Source organism: Symphalangus syndactylus, chromosome 14 (assembly GCF_028878055.3).
Source record: "Symphalangus syndactylus isolate Jambi chromosome 14, NHGRI_mSymSyn1-v2.1_pri, whole genome shotgun sequence".
Lineage (NCBI taxonomy): Eukaryota > Metazoa > Chordata > Mammalia > Primates > Hylobatidae > Symphalangus > Symphalangus syndactylus.
Window position 1 is genome coordinate 93,780,850 of NC_072436.2, and position 23,589 is coordinate 93,804,438.

General features: G+C 40.9%; 1 protein-coding gene across 9 annotated transcripts in view; it reads left to right on the forward strand.

Moving 5' to 3' along the window:
• The first annotated feature begins 752 nt into the window (after nucleotides 1–752).
• The window catches only part of STPG4 (sperm-tail PG-rich repeat containing 4), a 65,059-nt gene continuing 42,222 nt past the window's right edge, over nucleotides 753–23,589 (forward strand). Inside the window, exons 1-5 of one of the 9 annotated variants that reach the window (XM_063618057.1) lie at nucleotides 769–1,616; nucleotides 3,454–3,625; nucleotides 4,408–4,677; nucleotides 6,826–6,885; nucleotides 8,322–8,579. In XM_063618057.1, coding sequence (XP_063474127.1) covers nucleotides 4,597–4,677; nucleotides 6,826–6,885; nucleotides 8,322–8,579 — 399 coding nt within the window. In that variant the 5' untranslated portion in view covers nucleotides 769–1,616; nucleotides 3,454–3,625; nucleotides 4,408–4,596. Of the gene's footprint in view, nucleotides 1,617–3,453; nucleotides 4,678–6,825; nucleotides 6,886–8,321; nucleotides 8,580–23,589 lie in introns of those variants that run through there. The other 8 variants (XM_063618056.1, XM_063618055.1, XM_063618060.1 and 5 more) reach the window with 8 other exon arrangements.

Sequence of the window (23,589 nt, forward strand, 5' to 3'; positions counted from 1 at the left end):
GTTTTAAATGTTTGCATGTTCAAAAAAAAAAAAACACATCTAGCTGGGGTGAGCATCCTTATAGTTTTATTAACTAATATTTTATTCATTGTGCTTTTTAATTCTATACGATGAGAATTTTCAGCTTGCCCATCTGCAATATTTTACAAAAATGTCTTTAGGAGTAAATTGGCAATGACTACACCTTGTTTGAGTTTTTGCTGGCTTCTACCATTGCTTTCTCTATAATTTGAGCTACTCCAAAGGTGGTTATCAGGTTTTTATTTTTTAAAACCACCTTTTAAATGCTTAATGAAAGATTCCATAGCAAACCAGAGCCAAGATTAAAACATTGAGTGTAATTGTTAACTGGTTATTAGAGCCACTAGGTCTTTAATTTCCCAGGGGTAATTCATTATTTGGCAGGTTACTGGCCCATTGACTATTTTAATACTACTATTAGTATGTTTTAGAACAAGGGAAGTTACAGGCATTGATAGTTCTAATGGTATCACATACTCGGGTAATCAGTTAAATAGGAAGATTTTAGATGTGCACTCTCCTCCCCTTAATTGGATGTAGTAAGTTTTGTCAAAAGGAAATCCAAACAAGGTTTGTTTTTTGTAGAGACAGGGATTCATTATGTATGTTGCCCAGGTTGGTCTTGAACTCCTGGGCTCAAGTGATCCTCCCACCTCATCCTCCCAAAGTGCTGGGATTATGAGTGGGGCTTTTTTAAAAGTTTTTTTTTTTTTTTTTTTTTGAGACGGAGTCTTGCTCTGTCTCCCAGGCGGGAGTGCAATGGCGCGATCTCGGCTCACTGCAAGCTCCGCCTCCCGGGTTCATGCCATTCTCCTGCCTCAGCCTCCCGAGTAGCTGGGACTACAGGCGCCTGCCAACACGTCCGGCTAATTTTTTGTATTTTTAGTAGAGATGGGGTTTCACTGTGTTAGCCAGGATGGTCTCGATCTCCTGACCTCGTGATCTGCCCGCCTCGGCCTCCCAAAGTGCTGGGATTACAGGCTTGAGCCACCGCGCCCGGCCTTTTTTAAAAGTTAAGTGAAATAATGAAAGTAAGGCCTTTAGCATTGTCCTTGGCATTTGCATTAAGTGTTCCATTAATTGTGCTATTAAACCAGTTATGACCCTGAAAAATGAGGGACTTGGGCAGTCAATTGGTGTTTTTCCAGTATCAACAATGAGGTTTATATAAATTGATATCAAGGTATATATAACAAGGACAACAAAGGTAGGAGAAACATTTTTTGGGTTCTTGTATGTCATAATTGGTCATTTCTATTGTTGAAATCTTTACAGAAGTCATGAAGTCTTGGCATCTCGATTTTACAGGAAACAAGTGTAGAATGATTGTATAATTTAACTGTAGTCATAATGAGCTGGGTTCAAATCTGTTCCAATGCTTCCTACAACATAATCCTATTGGAACCCAGGACTGTGATATCACCTTCAAGTTGTGTTTTTGTTTTTGTTTTTTTTAGATGGACTCTAGCACTGTTGTCTGGGCTGGAGTGCAGTGGCGCAATCTCGGCTCACTGCAGCTTCCTCCTCCCGGGTTCAAGCAATTCTGCGTCAGCCTCCCGAGTAGCTGGGATCACAGGCGCCCGCCACCACACCCGGTTAATTTGTATTTTTAGAAGAGACAGGGTTTTACTATGTTGGCCAGGCTGGTCTCAAACTCCTGACCTTGTGATCCGCCCACCTCGGCCTCCCAAAGTACTAGATTACAGGTGTGAGCCACCTCGCCCAGCCCCACCTTCAAATCTTAACCATACTATTAGTATTATATTAATAGGATTTTGGTAATTGTACCAACCATAATACTGTCTGGCATGTTTGCTCTCAAATGATTCTCCCAATAAACCATCACTATTGCAGTTAAATATCACCCTTGGTGTAACGTATTTTCCTAAAATTTTTAGAAGACGGCAACAATTTTAAAGATCTGATATGTAACAGAGGCACTGTTGAGCTCTATTATAGATTTGTATTCTCAAGAGAAATGCCTCTCTCCCTTTTTGAAACTTATGATAATTTGGAAATAAATCTTAGTGATACTATATAAGACAATTTTCTTAAAGGAACATTTTGTTTATCCTACATGCTTAATCTGCTTTGTGGATAGTCCTTGAAATCATTGACCCATGCTGTTTCTATTTTTGAGATACTTAAACTGTTTTCTCATCTAGATGTTCCCATCTCTAATGTCACACCTTGTATGGGTTTCTGGACTTCTCTGTACCTTTCATATTCTTTTAGTCTCGAGGGTACCAGTCCCTAGTCTGCTGAGCCAGTTTTACAGGCTCAGCTAAAATAAGAAAATGAAATGAGGCACAGGGAATGGACTGGATTAATCTCTTAACATTTGTGAGAACTTTGGTATTGCCTCTTCGCTTTCTAATTTCAGTTGTTCATTTTAAATCTAGTGCCTTTTTTTTTTTTTTAAGGCTATGTTAAATGAATTTAGAATCCCAGTATTTTAAGAAACTAGGTGAAGTCCTCTAGTCTCTTGCTCCTCAAAAAGTCACCCACAGAATCACCCAGGAGCTTGTTGGAAATGCAGAATCTTAGGTCCTGCCTCAGAATTGGAATCAATCTGCTTTTTAACAAGATCATCAGATATTTTGTATACATACCAATTTTTGAAAAGCACTGTTGTAATCTAGTCTTGGATTTACTTAGAGGGGAAAACTAGTCAGTGGTTTATTCAACAAATATTTTAGTCCTTGTGTTCAAAGGGGTCAATTAAAAACCCCGTGTTTTGGGTGTTTAAAATTAGAGGAGAAACGATTTGTCATAAAATGAATCTTCCAACAATGACAGGCACGGGGTCCTTTGGGACTTAGTGGATTAGGCTTAGAGGTCTACTCAGAGGAGTTGACCCTTGAGATTTTCCAGGTGGTCAAAGAAAGGAATAGTATTTCATGCAGAAGAGCTAGCGTATGTGGAGACAAATAGAAATGTGAAGACGGCATGCTTGGGGTTTTTGCAAGCATGATACAGCAGAGCATGCCATGCTAATAAGGGAGAGAAGTGGCCGGGCGTGGTGGTTTACGCCTGTAATCCCAACACTTTGGGGGACCGAAGTGGGTGGATCATGAGGTCAGGAGTTCAAGACCAGCCTGACCAATATGGTGAAACCCCGTCTCTACTAAAAATACAAAAATTAGCCAGGCATCGTGGCAGGCGCCTGTAGTCCCAGCTACTCGGGAGGCCGAGGTTGCAGTGAGCTGAGATCGCGCCACTGCACTCCAGCCTGGGCAACAGAGTGAGACTTCGTTTCAAAAAAAAAAGGGAGGTGAGAGACTGGATTGTAAATGTTGCTTTTGTCCTAAAGGTAATGACAGCTCACATTTACTGACTGCATTGTGCCGGACATGGTTGTGAACATTTCAAGTTAATCTTCTTTATAACCTATGTGGATAGGTACCAATTTTATTATCCCCTTCTCTATAGACCAGGAAATAAGCACAGAATAAGTCATTATATGCAACCAGCGTCCAAGTCCTGGTAGTCAAGGGAAGAGAGTGATTCAAGAATGAGGGAATAATCAATGCAGCAATGAAAATTGAAGGTCAAGTTTCATAAGAGCTGAAAATCCCCACTGGATTTGGCACTTGGATCCCTGGTGAGTTTAAGTGCAATTTTAATTAAAAGCTGTGTGCAGGCCAGATTAAGATGTTTTTAGGAAAGTATGGGAAGTGAGAAAAGAGTCCATATTACTCTTGAAAGTTTGTAAAGGGAAGCAGAAACTTCATGGTACAGGGCAGTGGAGCTCTAGAGTCAGGTCTGAATTTTAATTCTGGTTCTGCCATTTGTGTGTGATGCTGAGTGAACTGTGCTAAACGTCCAAGGAAACCTTTGTTTCCTCATCCAGAAAATGGGACTAATACCTACTTTGTAGGTTTGGTGTGAAGATTAAATGAGACTAATGTGTGTGAAGTCCCTGGGGTACAGTAGGTACTGTATAAAATGAAATTAAGGTTGTGGAGGGTTTGTTTTTAAAGGTGAGAATGTTCCTAGGTTAAGAAGAAGCTACAGCCTAGAGAGGCTGACAATAAAAAGGGTCTATACTGAGAAGAATGGGGTGGTCTGTGGTTTCACAGCTAGTGAAACCGGCTGTGTCTGGTGCTCACTCCACTCTGCAAGTCAGAGGCAAGAGAAGTCAGCCCCAGAGTTTCTATTTGGAGGAGCTTAGAAACAATCTTAGAAAGTGGGTGCTAAGGCAGATTTCTCTAAGCATGCCTACCAAGCACACTGCCTGCCTGTCTGGGGTGTGGGATTGGTGGTGGATTGGAAGCGAACTAATGGAGATTGTGGGTACGCTCAAGCCCTTCGGAGGGCTCTCTGGCAACTCCAGAGCCCTCTAGATTTTCTTCTCACATGCTTTCGTAACTGTCTCTTTTCGAGGGTTTTTCTCTGCGCAGGTCTTCGCGCGGGACCTCAAACTGCGTGCCCGCCTCCCTTCCCCCAGCACTAAAGACAAACCTGGCGGGTCCTCCGGCGCGCTTCCCGGCGCGCGCGCTCGGGAGCCCACGGGCCACATCCGCCTCCTAGCAACCGGACGTCAGGTTCAGCCTAGAGAGAGAGGAGGCCACCATGGACCAGCCAGCCGTCGCCACCGCCTCCACCACAATAAGGGAAGACCTGGTGCGTGGAGAATCATTCATCACAGCCTCGGTAAGATCGTCTGCCCCTTGCCGGCCTGGCTCCTGCTCCCCTCACCAGGCCCGCTACCCTTTTCCCACCGCTCTCTAATCCCAGGCCTTCGTGCCCCTCTGGTTCCCTCTTCCTACCCTTCTCTCCCTGCCCTCACGTACGTCTCCACCTGCGGACCTTCCTTCCTGGTCTTTATTGGACATTTCCTTTATTTCTTTTCCCCTTGCTTCTTCCCTTTTCCCTCTCCTTCATCCTTTGTTTTCTGTATTTTTCCCTTCTTCCCACTACTAATTAAACTGGACAACTGCTTTAGTATGGTGATGGATTTCTTTCCCTTTCCGCTCCATCTGCCGGAAGACTGGGTTTTTCCTTCTGTAGTTTTACTAGACACGTTTTGCGCCGCCTCCTACTTTAATATTTATAAAAATATTTGAAGCTACCTTTGCTACGTTTTTCTTTTAGAGTCTCGCTCTGTCACCCAGGCAGGAGTACAGCGGTGTGATCTCGGCTCACTGCAACCTCCGCCTCCTGGGTTCAAGGAATTCTCCTGCCTCAGCCTCCCGCATAGCTGGGATTACAGGCATGCACCTCCATGTCTGGCCTTTGTTACGTTTTTAAATAAATGTGGGTGAGGTTTGTTTAACCTAATCTTTTATCTTTCCCGTTAGAGTGAATTTAAAATGGTAGATAGGTGGAATTTAGATCACCTGTCTTGGGCAAAACAAAACAGCAGCTGCCAATTGTCTTCCATTAGATTGATCACGTTTACTTTCCTCTCCTTCCCATCTCATTTTCCTTATTCTGGGGTAGGGGTGGGAGGCCTGTCTTGACTTGCCTGAGAAAGTTTTATTTCTGTGACTATAAAAGTGCAACAGAGAAGATTCAACATAAATCTCACGAAGAAGTATCAAGGAAGAAGCTCGGCTTTAGCAGTGTCATGAGACAATGTTTTTTAAAGAAATTCACATATTTCATAATAAAATAAGGCCCAGTAGTACTCATAAGTACAGTAGATTTAAGTTACTAGACAGGAAGAATGAATTATATCAGTTTTACTGATTATTTTAATGCAGTCTTGCTTGATGACCTATATTTTATAGTAATAAAGTCATTATAAATGAAAGGAGAACTCAACATTTTAATGATTTTACCTAGGACAAACAGCACAAAAGGAATATACTAAACGGTTGTGTTCTGTGGACAATGGGTTGAAATAAATATGAAATAATAATGTATGAATGGGTATAGAGTACTACATATGAAGACAAAAGCTTCCTTGGAAACTGAGGAATACCAAAATAATCAGCTTCTTAACTTGGCAGATGGGATGTTAAAAATTAAAGCTACCATTTATTGAGCACTGATTGTAGATGCAAGTCTTTATATGTACAATGCCTTACTCTTTTTTTTTCCCCTGAGGTGGCTTCTCGCTTTGTCATCCAGGCCGGAGTTGCAGTGATGTGATCTCGGCCCACTGCAACCTCTGCCTACCGAGTTCAAGTGATTCTCGTGCCTCAGCCTCCTGAGTAGGGATTACAGCCTTCTGAGCAGGGATTACAGGCATGTGCCACCACGCCCAGCTAATTTTTTTGTATTTTTAGTACAGATACGGTTTCAACATGTTGGCCAGGCTGGTCTTAAACTCCTGGCCTCAAGTGATCCACCCAACTTGGCCTCCCAAAGTGCTGGGATTACAGGCGTGAGCCACCATGTCTGGCATACAATGCTTTATTCTCATGCCAACTCTGGTAGTGCCTTATTTTTATACTACTGTGAGGAAGCATCAGGGTTGGGTAACTCACCCAGTGCACCTAGCTGGTAAGTGGCAGAGCTGAGTTCCAGCCTATGTCTGGCTTCAAGCCCAACTCTTTTCTTCCTAAGAACACCACATTTTGTCACATTTAATATACTTACAACATCTCTGTGAGATGGGGGTGTTTATTACTCTAATTTTATCAAAGGGAATTTAGTTATTTGAAAGGACTTAAGATCATAAAATAACAATTTAAGGAAATATGGGCAAATTTATTATTATGTAGCTTTTATTTTAATGAAGGCTTATCAGTTGGGTATGGGTGTGAATTTCTTCAAGCAAATGTTTTATAAATTACGTTTAATTTCAAGGGATCACCTCTCAAATGAATAAGCATACTTTGTGTTTGTTAACAGAAACCAGCCCGAAAGACTTCCTCTTTTGAAAGAGAAGGATGGTGGAGAATAGCATTAACAGTATGTACATTGTTCAGTCCCTCCTATTCACATTATTCCTATTCCATTAATATTTTAATCAGTTATACCTTTTAAGACTAACACTGAATTGTAAGAAAACGGTGATTGTTCAGATCTGCACGGACCTCATTTCATACTTAAAATTTTAGTGTCAGCATATGAATAAGAAACTAACTTTTAATTTTGAATGCAGTAGAAGCTTGGGAAAGTTAAACAATTCTAGAAATCTAGGTGCTTTACAGAATATCTAGATAAGGCTAACCTATGCTCTTATGATCTGGGTGAGATTGCAAAACAAAAAAAGCATACATTCTGGAAAGGTGTTTTGGTTTCAGTTTTTATCTTATATGATATAGACCTTATGCAAACGGTTCTTAATATGGTCAATATATGAAAGCAAAATGGTAATACATAGAAGAAAAGTGACCAGAAGATCCCCCTCTCCAGAGAGTTTCTATATTACAGACATATTTTCTGTCAATGCCCTTCAATAATAGAGGGACTTCATGGGTCAAAGCCTTCTTGGAATTGCAGTAATTTTAATGGCAGAACTGAGCTGAGTGCTCAGTGGAAAGATGGCCACAAAAGCAGCAGTGACTAAACGTTCAATTCTGGCCATTCAGCCACACTGGTTGTAATTTGAAAGTACCAAACCTCTTATTGGACTAACTAGCCCATATGCTCTGCCAGTTTATCCTGGTCTCATGTCATTATCCTTTAGCTTCCCACTTGAGGGCTAGAGAGAAACATAGTATTGGCTAAGCAGATGTAGGATAGCTTCTAGTTAGCCAAGAGACTATCCTGAGTGGTCTCACTAGAGGTCTGAAATTCATAGTCAATGTTGAATCCCAAAGTTGAATCACCAGAGTTGCCTTTTAAAAAGTTAAATTTCGGCCGGGTGTGGTGGCTCACGCCTGTAATCCCAGCACTTTGGACGGCCAAGGCGGGCGGATCACGAGGTCAAGAGATCTAGACCATCCTGGCTAACACAGTGAAACCCTGTCTCTACTAAAAATACAAAAAAAAAACAACAACAAAACACTAGCCAGGCGTGGTGGCTGGTGCCAGTAGTCCCAGCTACTTGGGAGGCTGAGGCAGGAGAATGGCATGAACCCGGGAGGCAGAGCTTGCCGTGAGCCTAGATCGCGCCACTGCACTCTAGCCTGGGTGACAGAGCAAGACTCCGTCTCAAAAAAAAAAAAAAAAAGTTAAATTTCAACTCTAACCCATTTGCTATAATTCAGCAATTATTTCAGAAAGGAAATAATCATGATTTTGAAATACTCTTCTGTCAAGAGTGTTTACTGTATTTGATATAATTTCATTAAACTTGAAAACAAAGAGAGATGTTACTTGGGAGCTTCCCATCCAAGAATGGTGTTTTAGGAGAAGTTACGTGTTTACACAATCTTAAAACTGATGTCAATTTTCCACAGAATACTCCTATACCTGGCACTTACCACTTGAAAACTTTTATTGAAGAATCCCTTTTAAATCCAGTGATAGCAACCTACAATTTTAAAAACGAAGGAAGGAAAAAGCCACCTCTTGTGCAAAGAAACAATCCAGTCCTAAATGATCTTCCACAGTATATGCCTCCTGACTTCCTGGACCTATTAAAGAAGCAAGTGGCTACTTACTCATTCAAAGACAAACCACGGCCAAGCCCCAGCACACTAGTTGACAAAGATCAGGTAAAGCGCTACTGGCAGATTGCTTTGTATGGGAAAGCTACTAAGAGCCCCTGAGGAAAGTATTTTTATACATACAGTATATCTTCCCCCAGGAGAAATGGAAAACCTTTAAGATGTCTTATTTCCCATAGATATCAAACAAGGACTGCCTGATTTGCAAATGTTTCCAGTAAGATTTTTGCCTATAACATCTTCTTAACCTAAGGGGGAGTACATGGGGAGAAATGTTTTCCTCTTGGGCAACTCTTGGCAGGATTCCCCTAGCCTGGAGAGCCCCTGGGATCTTATCTGTCATTGGGCTATGCTCTTATCTTTTCAAGCAGTATATGTGGTGAACCCTCTTCTTTTAAAGAGAAAACGCTGCCTCTCGGGGAGTATCCTTATTAGAGCATAAATATAACTACATACCACAGGGAAGCTTTTAAAAACTTTTCTTATAGAGATGACCCATCTCTACAAAAAATAAAGAAAAATAGCTGGGTGTAGTAGCGCATGCCTGTGGTCCCAACTACTCTGGAAGCTGAGGTGGGAGGATCACTTGAGGCCAGGTGTTGTAGATTAGCCTGGGCACTATAACAAGATCTCAACTCTTTAAAAAAAAAAAAAAAGAAAAAAAAATTAATTACTTGGGAAGCCAGGGCAGGAGGATCCCTTGAGCCTGGGAGTTTCAGGCTGCAGTGAGCTATGATTATACGACTGTACCCCAGCCTGGGTGACAGAGTGACATGCTATCTCTAAAAATATTTTTTTTAATTAGAAAAAAAAGAAAAGAAGTGAGCACGTGGTCCCAGGAGGGTCAGCTTCTACTCTCAGCTCCACCAGTTCATTTGTAGCATTGATAATAAAGAGCACTACTGAGCTCACAGCCCTGCACTAGGCTCTGTGGAAGGAAGATGTTCCTGACCCAGAGGTATTTAAGCAACAATACAAGACAAAGTTTATCAAGTGCTCAGATAAATAGTGGAGCTGGAAATGCCAAAGGAGAGTTCAAGTGCCAAAGGAGGCTGGATTAAAAGGCTGGAAAGCTCTGTGGCTTACGTAGAACTTAACTGGACCTTCACTAATACATGTCTTTTATGTGGCTCTTAATGGTTTACTATGGGCTTCCATGTATATTCTCTTAGTCGCTTCCTTCTTAAGCATTCTGAAATAGATAGAACAGATATTAACTCCATTTTACATGCAAGAAAACTAAGGTAAGTAGAGACTAAGTAACTTGTCCAAAGGCACATTGCTAATACTTAAGTAGGTGAAGCAGCACTTTTTACTGAGGGCTTCTGCACCAAAATTTAGTCCTCTTTCCAGTCTACCATGTGCCCCTCACCTTGAATGAGGGTCAGGGTTTGGGTAGATGGAATCCAAAGGAGGTATTCCAAGGGAGGAGTACAGCATTGTTGAAGGCATGGAAGAGGCAGGAACATGGTCTGTTCAAGGGATAGAGTTGTGACTTGGACTTTGTTACTTTAGACTTTGGGTACTTGTCTCAGTTCTCTCTGCATTAATATTTCCCATTTATAAATAAGCTAATAATAGTATCAATCTTCATAACTTCATCAGAATATTATTGTGATAACCTGAGAGAAATGTATTGCAGCTGGAGGTTGAATTAAGTACAAGGGGTTGTAATTACTAAAGTGGACACAAAATTTTCAGCAGGATGAACACGTCAAATCCAACCTTTCTACTACTTTGCAAATTGTAGCTTTGAAACAGAACAGAATGATAAGTGTTCATTGGGTATATCTTATCCTGTTTGCTTCAGTGGATGCATACAAACTCTAAATTATATTAGCACCTTTATGGCTTGCTACCAGATAACCAGGCTACGTGTGAAATTGTTCTAGCTATCTCAGATGCAAAGTCTTTCTTATTCTCTTCTGCCATTTTCTTTTCTGCTTCCTCTCCTCGCTTTTACAAGTCCCTGAAAATCAGCTAAAGGCCCAGTGTTGAAAGAAGAAAATGTACAAGGATGGAGTTACACAAAACTAAAAGTTTTAAAGGACCAAAAGAATTAGGCTTACTCAGAAGGATGGATAAAACCTTCTGAAAACATAGTTTTTCTGTTTCTTTCTTCTTTCCTCTCCACCTCCCACAAAGGATTAAATTCTAGAAACTGGAAAAATTCAGTGTTTTTCTAATTTTCTATTTCAAAGATATATACGTTCACAAGGGGAAAGATAAACATTGTTTACTTGCCAGTAAAATTCAAAATTCTAATATTTTAATAGCAGAACTCAGAATAATTTGAATTTGGGGTAGATATATATTATTGTTATTCATTAAGCTAGAACAGCATTCTCAAATTTTATAATTTTTCACAGAATATTTATTTTATATCTTTCAGTGGCTGCTTTTTATTTGTAATAAAGTTTTCAGGAATACTTGCAGCCATAAAAAAGGATGAGTTCGTGTCCTTTGTAGGGACATAAGATGAAACTGGAAACCATCATTCTCAGCAAACTATCGCAAGGACAAAAAACCAAACACCACATGTTCTCACTCATAGGTGGGAATTGAACAATGAGAACACTTGGACACAGGAAGGGGAACATCACACACAGGGGCCTGTCGTGGGGTTGGGGGAGTGGGGAGGGATAGCATTAGGAGATATACCTAATGTAAATGACCAGTTAACGGGTGCAGCACACCAACATGGCACATGTATACATATGTAACTAACCTGCATGTTGTGCACATGTACCCTAGAACTTAAAGTACAATAATGTAAATAAATAAATAAAGTTTTCACTATTTTTTGTATCTTTATTCTGAGGCATGTAACTCAACTTGAGAATCTATATTGAAGAGGCTTTCTATTTTTTTTTCAACTTTTATTTTAGATTCAGGGTCTACATGTGCAGGTTTGTTACCCATGTATATTCCATGATGCTGAGGTTTGGGGTATGATTGATCCCATCACTCAAGTGCTGAGTAGCTAACTATTGGTACCCAATAGTTAGTTTTTCAACCCTTTCACCCCTACTGAACAGTCTTATTAGGCATATACATAGGGGCTATGTGCAGTAGCTCACGCCTGTAATCCCAGCACTTTGGGAGGCCGAGGCAGGTGGATCATTTGAGGCCAAGAGTTCGAGACTAACCTGGCCAGCATGGTGAAACCTCATCTGTACTATAAGAAAAATACAAAAATTAGCTGGGCATTGTGGCACAGGCCTGTAATCTCAGCTACTTGGGAGGCTGAGGCACGAGAATTGCTTGAACCCGGGAGGTAGAGGGTACAGTGAGTTGAGATTGTGCCACTGCCCTCCAGCCTGGGTGACAGAGCAAGACCGTGTCTCAAAAAAAAAAAAAAATCTCTATATATAGATATAGATATTGGAATGTGTGTGTGTGTGCATGCGTATACTTATCTATATTTGGCCCTTTTCGAAGAAGATTTGAGGTGGCTCCATAATTTTTCTAATAACCTTTTTCTTTTTTTTTCTTTTTTTTTTTTGTTTTTTGAGACGGAGTCTCGCTCTGTCGCCCAGGCCGGAGTGCAGTGGCGCAATCTCGGCTGACTGCAAGCTCCGCCTCCCGGGTTCACGCCATTCTCCTGCCTCAGCCTCTCGAGTAGACGGGACTAAGGCGCCCGCCATTACACCCGGCTAATTTTTTGTATTTTTAGTAGAGATGGGGTTTCACTGTGTTAGCCAGGATGGTCTTGATCTCCTGACCTCGTGATCCGCCTGCCTCAGCCTCCCAAAGTGTTGGGATTACAGGCGTGAGCCACCGCGCCCGGCCCTAACCTTTTTCTTAACAGATAAATAGTATATTCACACTGTAGAATATATGTACACAAACGGGACCACCTTCTCCATATGTACAATTTTATGACCTGCTATTTCCCCTAGTATTGTAGTCCTCCACTGACCCCTGGGTTACTCCCCTTATTCCTTGATATTAGCCCCCTTCCCTCACTGTCACTCTTTTCACTACTCATATCATAATTTCAACACACACATAGATGATCTTTCAACAACCTGGCTTCTCAGCTTCTTGAACTTTCCGCTACCTCAGCCACTCACTCCTTAGATGTTTTTCAAGACCAAGAATTTCAACTCTCTACAATCTCTACATGAATCCCATTCTCTAATATCCCAACCCTAACAATTTTTCCATTCCCCGCAGGCTACAATCCTAATCTATTGATTCTCCCACATTTTCACTACCTCTCAACCCCCTTCCTTGCAACGCTCCAATCCCATAGTTAATCATTATAGTTATTCCCTGCATACACTGTCAATTCCCTTGCCCCTAACTGCTCTTCTTTTTCTTGTTTGGCAAAGCCGCAACCCTGGGTACGTCTCTCTTTGTATTAATACCTGCATCCATGTAGCTGCATGACTGGTCTCATGCTAAATTCTTCACCTCTAATGGGCACTGAATGGACTTCTCTAGTCCATTTACTTTCCCGTTCTCTTGGGTGGTTTTATCTTGTATATCCTATTTATTTATTTATTTAAGACACTGTCACCGAGGCTACAGTACAGCGGCACAACCATGGCTCACTGCAGCCTCGATTCCCCAGGCTCAAGCAATCCTCCCCCTCAGCTTCCTGAATAGCTGGGACTACAAGCACACACCAGCCACAATGCCTGGCTAATTTTTTAAATTTTTAGAAGAGGCGGTCTCATTATGTTGCCCAGGCTGCTCTCAAACTCCTGAGCTCCAGAGATCCTCCCGCCTCATCCCCCCAAAGTGCTGAGATTACAGGCATGAGTCATGCACCCAGCCACTCTCCCCTCTTTTCAAACCTCCTACACTTCCTCCCCCATCCTCATTTTTGGTTTTTCTTTTCAGCCATTTTTTGCCATCTCTACTCTTCCCTCATCTCCATCTTGGAGTGCCCCAGGCACTCAGACCTCTGCTCCATCTCTGCTCATTCTCTGAATGGTGATCTCATCCGGTCTCACTTAAGGCTATGAACACCATGTATTTGTTGGTGATTACCAAATTTATATCTGCCACCTAGATTTTTTTCTTGAATTCCAAACTTGTAAATCCAATTCCTTTTTTTTTTTTTTTTTCGGTAGAGATGGGGTCCCACTATGTTGCCCAGGCTGGTCTCAAACTCCTGGGCTCAAGTGGTCCTCCTGCCTTGGCCTTCCAAAGTGCTGAGATTACAGGAGTGAGCCACTGTGGCCAATTCCTTTTTTGATTTATTCGTCTGTATGTCTAATCCTGGGTTTGTCAAGCTCGGCACTGCTGACATTTTGGGCAGGATAAATCTTTGTTGTGGTTGGGTGGGGCGGGGGTCTGTTCTGTGCATTGTAACACCTGGCTTCTACTCATTAAGTATCATTAGCAATTTACTCTTCCAGTTGTAACAACCAAAAATGTCTCCAGACATTGCCATGCTTCTGGTTCAGAACCACTAGGTTAAAGCAATATGATAGTGAGTGTGATCTCTGAGTGGCTCTTCTCAAGGCCAGCAGGGATATTGTGAACTGGCTTCATTCTTGACTTTCTCTTACTACTCCCTGTCACTCTCTTCCTGACCCACTTGTCCTTCTGGCTGTATCTTGAACTTACCACTCACACTCCTGCCTCAAGATATTTTCACTGTACCCTTTTTCTGGAATACTCTTATCCAAGATATCTGGATAGCCTACTCTCTGTCCTTCTTCAGGTCTTTGTTCAAGTGTCATGTTCTCAGTGATCCCCATTTAAATTTACCATTCAATGCTTCAGATCTTCCCTACCCGGCTCTTATATTTTTTTCTTGGCATCTATAGCTATCAAGTGTACTATATAATTTACTTGCACTTTACATTGATTATTTGTTAACGTGCCTTCTCCCATGAATGAAGCTTCATGAGGACATGAATATTTATGTTTTGCTCATTATTATATCTCTGTCTAGAACAGTGTCTGATGATTAATATTGGTTGAACCTGTGAATGAATTAATGATTACTCAAATACCTGAAATCTGACTGGGCCTTACTCATTTTGTTTTCTTATGTGTATGTGATTGTCTTTAACTGTGTATTGCTCGTTACTCTTGAAAATGTATTTTTGTGAATTCCCCAAGGCCTAAGATTTGCTTTGGCTTCTGTTAATATTTAGGGGAGCTACCAGTCTGGTACAACTCAAAATGCAGTGTTTATGTCGTCTTGGATCACCGTAGCATTGTGAATTTGGGCTGGAATTCATGAAAGGGACAGCCCATGGTTATAATCTCTCAGTGACGGGTTTCTTCTCCATCCCAATTCTTGCTTAGGCAACTCTCTGCAGTCCCCTTGGCAGTGGAGTGAGGTGGGAGAGTTTACTTTCAGGAAGTGCCTTTCTAGGGTCTCAAATTCCAGTGGGTATCTCCCATTAGACGCCTTCCTCCCTTTATCATGAATAGGCCCAGGCTTTGACCCCTGGATTCTTCCAGGGCTCTGAAATTCCTTTAAACTCAGCTGTGTTCTGTTGAATTTAGTCTGGACCAGCAAACATTCTCTAGACAAAATTAAGCACTTACCTCCTTGGCTTCTTGCTGTCTTTTAGTTTAGGATCATATAATTTCCTACTATATTGTTGGCAATTCCATATCTTTTTAAAAACTCTTCTTAGAGGCACAGTGGCTCACGCCTGTAATCCCAGCACTTTGGGAGGCCAAGGTGGGTGGATCATGAGGTCAAGAGATCAAGACCTTCCTGGCTAACACAGTGAAACCCCGTCTCTACTAAAAATACAAAAAATTAGCCAGGCATGGTGGCACGCACCTGTAGTCCCAGCTACTTGGGAGGCTGAGGCAGGAGAATCGTTTGAACCTGGGAGGCGGAGGTTGCAATGAGCCGGGGTTGTGCCACTGCACTCCAGCCTGGGCAACAGAGCAAGACTTCGTCTCAAAAAACAAAAAACAAAAAACCTCTTTTGTTTGTTTGTTTTTAATATTTTATCTTTCATTTCTAGTTATCAGCAGTGGGAAGGTTAATCACCCAAATAAATAACCTAGCATGTCATTTGCAGAAACCAGAATTTCTTCTTTTTAGAAATGGATTATTAATCTTTTTCATGTATTCTTTACACATCATTTATTTTTATGTATTTATACATTTGTTTATTTATTTATTTTGTAGAGTCAGGGTCTTACTATGTTACCCAGGCTGGTTTTAAACTCCTGGACTCAAGCAGTCTTCCTGCCTCAGCCTCCCCAAGTGCTGGGATGACAAGTGCGAGCTACCATGTCCAGTCTATACATCATTTTTAATAGCTACATAGTGTTCTTGTATATGGGCATATCCTAATATATTCAACCATCCCCTTGGTTAGTCACAGAGTGGAATTGTTAAGGAAAGGATGTGTTGAAGTCTGTGTCTTTCCAGATGCATTGCCCAAAGTCCTAGAGAAAGGTTGTCCTATTCTGCAAGTCTACCTTGCAGAGTAGAAGTCCATTACCATTTGAAATGCATCATTTATATTTTCAACTAGAAACATGGATCTAGTGACTTACATGGAGGATTTTAAAGTATAAGCTTGAAATCAACATGCTAGGGTAACTTCAGGACAACCTGAAGTCAGTTTAAACTGTGCCAGTCAGAGCATGGTTCCAGAATCTATCTACAATGAATGGGACAAGGAGAAGACGGTGACACTGTCTCAGCCTGTAGCCAGTGAATCATTACTGAACAAGGTCAGTCAGTGCAAAAAAACATAGAGTACTACCACTGTGAAGATGCAAGGGAGTTTCCAGAAAATGCTGATCACTAACTGGCTTTATCACTTGTATCAAATGGTGAAAATGAGTCGTGGTCTTTTATAATCCAATTAAAATAAATATTCTGGTTAAAAATGAGCAAAAGGTAGCCAGGCACGGTGGCTCACACCTGTAATCCCAGCACTTTGGGAGGCTGAGGCGGGCAGATCATGAGGTCAGGAGGTCGAGACCATCCTGGCTAACATGGTGAAACCCCGACTCTACTAAAAATACAAAAAAAAAATTAGCCGGGCGTGATGGCGCACGCTTGTAGTCCCAGCTATTCAGGAGGCTGAGGCAGGAGAATGGCGTGAACCCAGGAGGCGGAGCTTGCAGTGAGCCAAGATCGTGCCACTGCACTCCAGCCTGGGCAACAGAGCGAGAATCCGTCTCAAAAAAAAAAAAAAAAAAAAAGCAAAGGGCATGAGCTGGCAATGCACAAAGAGATACACCAATTACTAAAAAAGAAAGTGATGCTTGACTTCAACTAATAAATAATTACAGAGGAATAATAGTGAGGCACAATTTTCGCCTATCAGGTGATCAACTATATAAGTACTGTACGTTGATACCCAATATTGGCAAAGGGGATACAGAAACAGATACTCTCATATGTTGTTTATATGAATACAAACTGGTGCAAATATTTTGGAGGGCAATTTGGCAACCTAGCAACATTCTAAATGCACATAGCCTTAAACTCAGCAACGCCAGTTAAATAATGATACACCCATACAAATGACATACTGTGCAGCCATTACAAATGTTGAGGTTGGCCGGGTGCAGTGGCTCACGCCTATAATCCCAGCACTTTGGGAGGCCGAGGCAGGCAGATCACCTAAGACCAGCCTGGCCAAAATAGCGAAATCCTGTCTCTACTAAAAATACAAAAATATTAGCCAGGTGTGGTGGCAGGCGCCTGTAATCCCAGCTACTTGGGAGGCTAAGGCAGATCATTTGAACCCGGGAGGCTAAGGCAGGAGATCGTTTGAACCCAGGAGGCGGAGGTTGCAATGAGCCAAGATCGTGCGATTGCACTCCAGCCTGGGCAACAAGAGCAAAACTCTGTCTCAAAAAAAAAAAAAAAAAAGATGAGGTAAATCTGTATGTGTTGATATGGAAGCATCTCTAAGTTGTTACTACATGAAAAAAAATGAAGGTACAAGTCAATATTTAGAGTATAATCCTGTTTGTATAAATGAAAACAAATGTACATATATGTGATGTTAAATGCATACTTTTTTCCCCTGAGAAATTCTTTCATAATCATCAACAGTGGTTTCCATTTGGAAAGTGGAGGTTCGATAGGGAGCAAGGAGACTTAATTTTTTTCTTTCTGTTGATATTGTTTTCAGTGTGTAAATGATACTCTTTCAATCATGCCCATTTGTAAGTAACTCGAAATTTTTTCCAACTAACATTTTTGTTCTCTTGTTTTCTTTCTTAAAATGTTCCATTTTAAAAAAATTCTCTTATTTACTTCCTAGTTTGGGAACATTTCAATGAAAATCACAATTAAGCAAATGAAATTTGAAATTTGAAATTTCAATTTGAAGGTTAGCTTTAGCATTGCCTTGGAAGATGAAGCTCATGTAAAATGAAACAAATTTGGCAATTCTATTCCCTCCCTGCCCATATATCTGTTTTTGATGAAAAAGAGGTAGCCAGGCTAGAAAGGCATCCCATTAAATTAGGGAATGAATCAAAGGATCCATTTGAATATGTTCAAAATACATCCTTGAACTAGTTGAGAGAGAGGTTGAAAAATCTGGCAGTTAACTCACTGATCTTTGTTAGCTGTGTTTATAGCTGTGATGAGGATATCTCTGAAAATAGATTAATTTGCAGAATGCTCCATGGTAAAATGACTACTGAAGGGATTTTCAACAGGATGGTTTTTCCTTGAGCATAGTATCAGCCAAAGTTTGTGCCCGCAGAAGGGCTGACCAGCCACACTGTAGCAGTAATGGTGAGCATCAGAGTGGGCATCCTAGATCCTTCAGTAGCCACACAGCATCCCCAGAGAATCCTCCTGTCGAATGTACAACCCTCCCCCGGTGTTCAGTGTGTTCAGTAAAGTGTAAAATGATAAATTTTACTTAGAAAATAACAAACAACAGCAGTGATCTGAATACTCATTTTAGACCTGAAGTGTGTGTTGATTTTGAACAGTTGCACTGCTATATAGCTATAAACCATAGGAAGGGTGCCAGTCACTCTGAGAACCCAAGAGTTAAATGTGGGGATAACAAAGAGCATAATGTAGTGAAGATTAAACAATTCATTCTTCATTTAAATGAAAAAAAGTAGCACTCAAAGTGGTTAGTCAAGCAGCTTATTTAGCAGTTTTTTTTTTTTTTGAGGCAGGACTTCTCAAAGAGCCCTTGCAAAGTAACGCAGCGATTGTCACTTAAAATATGTCAAGAGTGTGGCAAACAAAAGTGAAGTCTGAAAGCTGGATACAGAGAATTTATCTCAGGGATGACACTCACTTGTAGTTCTTAGTGAAAATTACAAGATATCGGTGAAATTAAGGATATCATTAGTATCATTGGGCATGTTTTCTTTCTTTCTTCTTTTTTTTTTGAGAAAGTCCCATGTTGTCTATTTCTCAGACCTTAAAGAAATCTGAGCAGTGAGTCAGTAATGTTTCCATATGACACAGCTACTTCTGAGAAAGAAGAGACACTTAAAGAAATTTCTATCAAGACCTGGAAATGGCTGGGAGTGGTGGCCCATGCCTGTAATCCCAGCACTTTGGGAGGCCGAGGGGGGCAGATCACTTGAGGTCAGGAGTTCAAGACCAGCCCGGCCAATATGGCGAAACCCCATCTCTACTAAAAATACAGAAATTAGCTGGCCGTGGTGGTACACACCTGTAGTCCCAGCTACTCGGGAGGCTAAGGCAGGACAGTCGCTTGAGCCTGGGAGGTGGAGGGTGCAGTGAGCTGAGATCACATCACCGCCTCCCTGATAAAGTGAGACCCTGTCTTAAAAAAAAAAAGTACCTGGTAATATTGTACCTGCCAGCCCTCTGGCTGCATTCACCTTATGATTATTCTAATAGGGATTCTAAAGGTGTAGAAAATCTGTTGCCTTTTGACCCACGTATTTATGGGTCTGGGTTCTCAAAATGGTGTCACGTTGACTTCCAGTTTCCAGTTCTGCATGTAAATAGCTTGGAAGTTGCAGTTCTATCCTAACAACAAGTTAAAAGCTAAACGAACTGAAAAATCAACAATTCTTTTAGACTTGTAAGAGAAGTGAGGTCACAAGGCAGACTATCCCCAAAATTGGAGAGATGGCCAGGAGGATACAGAGAATTACAATTTACCAGGCCAGAAAATACCAACTTCTGCAGGAACCATGGCTGGGGTAGGAACACCTGAACTACAGCTGATGAATTGCTGGAGGCTAAGTGTTGGCAAATCTGAGAGTTAAAAGCTCCAGGAGGACCTAATCATAGGGGGTCCCTCACATGTTTTGAGGCTTACCTGCAGGAGCTCTCCCAGGTTCTTACAGAGAAAAATCCTGCCCCTGCTGCTGGCAGAGGAGAGGAAAAGGAACCATTTTGAAATATGTCAGGCACTCTCTTATTAACAAGGCCTGCCCTCAGGAGAAACTATTCAATCAGGACCTCACTGACCTGAGGGAAGGGCAATACCCAACTCCAGCCAGCTTTAGTCATCCTGTGCCACCTAAGGGTGAGGAGGTAGCTGAGAAAAGCTTGTGAAATTCACAGTACAGATGGTCACAGATTTTCATGAATCTATACCAGAGAGAGGTAGAGACTCATGAAAAAGACTGATACTGCAGCTGGGTGCTGTGGCTCACACTTCTAATCCCAGCACTTCTGGAGGCTGAGGTGGGCGGATCACAGGGTCAGGAGTTTGAGACCAGCCTGGCCAACAGAGTGAAACCCCATCTCTACTAAAAATACAAAAATTAGCCGGGCGTGATGGTGGGCGCCTGTAGTCCCAGCTACTTAGGAGGCTGAGGCAGGAGAATCGCTTGAACCCAGGAGGCAGAGGGTGCAGTGGGCTGAGATTTAGAAGTAAATGGGTGGAGAAAGATATACTATGCAAACGCTAATTGGTCTAACTACACCAATTAAAAGACAGATTGTCAGAGTTAATCAAAATTGTCAGAGCATAATCTTGTATGCTGTCTACAAGAAACCCACTTTTGATCTCTTGGTAAATATGGCATCATCTGCATGGAGGATCTGATTCATGAGATCTATACTGTTGGAAAATTCTTCAAAGAAGCAAATAACTTCCTGTGGCCCTTCAAATTATCCTTTCCACGAGATGGAATGAAGAAAAAGGCCACCCATTTTGGAGAAGGTGGAGATGCTGGCAACAGGGGGGACCAGATCAACAGGCTTATTAGAAGAATGAACTAAGGTGTCTACCATGATTATTTTTCTAATCTGGTCAGTTAATAAACAGTACTTGCTCTCAAATTGAAAAAAAAAATAAAGCAGGAGTAGCTATATTAGTTTCAAACAGAGTAGACATCAAAGCAAGAAGTGTTATCAGGGATGAAGAGGGGCATTACATAATAAAGGGGTCAACTCTACAAGAAGATATAATTATATTTGGCAATGTGTATGTGCCTAACAACAGATCATCAAAATATGTGAGGCAATAACTGATAGAACTGCAAGGAGAAATAGATGACTGCAGTATAAATACCCTCCATCAGAAATGGACAAATACAGCAGGGAGAAAATCAGTCAGTACAGAGTTGAACTAGCACCATTTAATCAACAGGATATAATTTATGTCTATAGACTGCCTCATCCAAAAACAGCAGAATACACATTTCCTCAAGCTCACATGGAACATTCACCAAGAGAGATCACATTCTGAGCCATAAAACATACCTTAACAGGGCTGGCAGTGGTGGCTTACACCTGTAATCCCAGCAGGTTGGGAGGCCTAGGCAGGTGGATCACTTGAGGTCAGGAGTTCAAGACCAGCCTGGCCAACATGGTAAAACCCCGTATCTACTAAAAATACAAAATAATTGGCCAGGTGTAGTGGCTCACGCCTGTAATCCCAGCACTTTGGGACGCCTAGGCATGCAGATCATGAGGTCAAGAGATCGAGACCATCTTGGCCAACACGGTGAAACCCCGTCTCTACTAAAAATACAAAAATTAGCTGGGTATGGTGGCGCATTCCTGTAATCCCAGCTACTCGGGAGGCTGAGACAGGAGAATCTCTTGAACCAGGGAGTCAGAGGTTGCAGCGAGCTGAGATCATGGCACTACGCTCCAGCCTGGCAACAGAGCAAGACTCCATCTAAACAAATTAGCCAGGCATGGTGGCAGGTGCCTGTAATTCCAGCTACTTTGGAGGCTGAGGCAGGAGACTCACTTGAACCCAGGAAGTGGAGGTTGCAGTGAGCCGAGATCACACCACTGCACTGTAGCCTGGGTGACAGAGTAAGACTCCATCTCCAAAAAAAAAAAAAAAACCTTAACAAATTTAAAGGAATAGAAATTATACAATATCTGCTCTCAGACCACAATGGAATTAAACTACAAATCAATAACACAAAAATAACTAGAAAACCCCAAAATATGTGGAGATTTAACAACACACTTCTAAATAACACATGGATCTGTGTTATTCGAAAAAGTCTGAAGAGAAGTGTTAAAATACTTTGAACTAAATGGAAGTGAAAACAAAATTTAACAAAATTTGTGGGATGTAGCAAAAGCAATGCTTAGAGGGAAATTTATAGTATTGAATGCATGTATTAGAAATGAAGAAAGACCAAAAATTAATCATCTAAGTCTGCACCTTAGGAAACCAGAAAAAGAAGAGTAAATTAAATCCAAAGTAAGTGAAAGAAAAGAAATAATAAGAATTAGAGCAGAAGTCAATGAAATTGAAAACAGAAAATCAATAGAGAAAATCAAGGAACTCAAAGCTGATTCTTTGAAAAGATAATAAAATTGATAAGCCTCTATCTAGGCTAACTAAGAAAAAAGAGAGAAAACACAAATGACTAATATTAGACACAAAAGAGGGGACATCACTACAGATCCTATTGACATTAAAAAGGATAGTAAAGGAATATTCTGAATAACCCTATTTCCACAAATTTGATTACCTAGATAAAATGAACCAATTACTTGGAAGATAGAATTTTCCAAAACTGACATGAAAAGAAATAGAGTCTGAATAGGCCTATATCTGTTAAATTGGATCAGTGATTATAACCTTTCAAAATAGACATTGCCAGGCCCAGATGGGTTCACAGGTGAATTCTATCAAACATTTAAGGAAGGAATTATGCCAATTCTTTACTAATCCCTTTCAGAAGATAGAGGGCAGAGGACACAACTCCTAACTCATTCTATTAGGCCAGCGTCACCACAATACCAAAACTAGACAAAGACATTACAAGAAACGATAACTACAGGCCAATATGTCTCATGAACATAGGTGTAAAAATCCTCAACAAAATGATAGCAAATTAAGTCTAACAATGTATTAAAAAATTATACATCACAACCAAGTAAGATTTATCCCAGGTATGCAATGCTGGCTCAATATTTTAAAAATCAAATAATCTATCACATCAACAGCTAAAAAAGAAAAGTCACATAATCATGTCAATAGATGCAGAAAAAGCATTTGAGAAAATTCAACACCCATTTATGAAAATAATTCTCAGGAAACTAGAAATACAGAGGAACTTCCTCAATTTGATAAAGAATATCTATAAAAAACCTACAGCCAGCATCATACTTAATGGTGAGAAACTAGAAGCTTTCCCACTAAGATCAGGAAAAAGGCAAGGATGTCCTCTCTCACCATTGCTTTTCAACATTGTAGTGGAAGTTCTAGCTAATGGAACAAGACAACAAAAGAAATAAAAGGTATACTGATTGGGAAGGAAGAAAAAGAACTGCCTTGTTCACAGATAACATGATTGCCTATGTAGAAAATCCAAAAGAATCAGCAAAAAATTCCTGAAACTAATAACAAATTATAGCAAGTTTGCAGGATAAAGGTTAGTATACAAAAGTCGATTACTTTCCTATATGCCAGCAATGAAGAAGTGGAATTTGAATTTTAAAACGCAGTACCTTTCAAAAAGCATGCCTTTCTCTCTCTTCCATTGACCAAACATTTGGCTAGAAATTGTAAGATTAGATGAAATGAATTTACTTCTCTTCCTTCTCAAACTACATGTGTCAAAACTCATGATGATAGAAGGATTATTTGCATTATGAAGTAAAATATTACTGGTAAGATCAAGCACACACACATATATAATGACTTTAGGACGCCGAAAGATG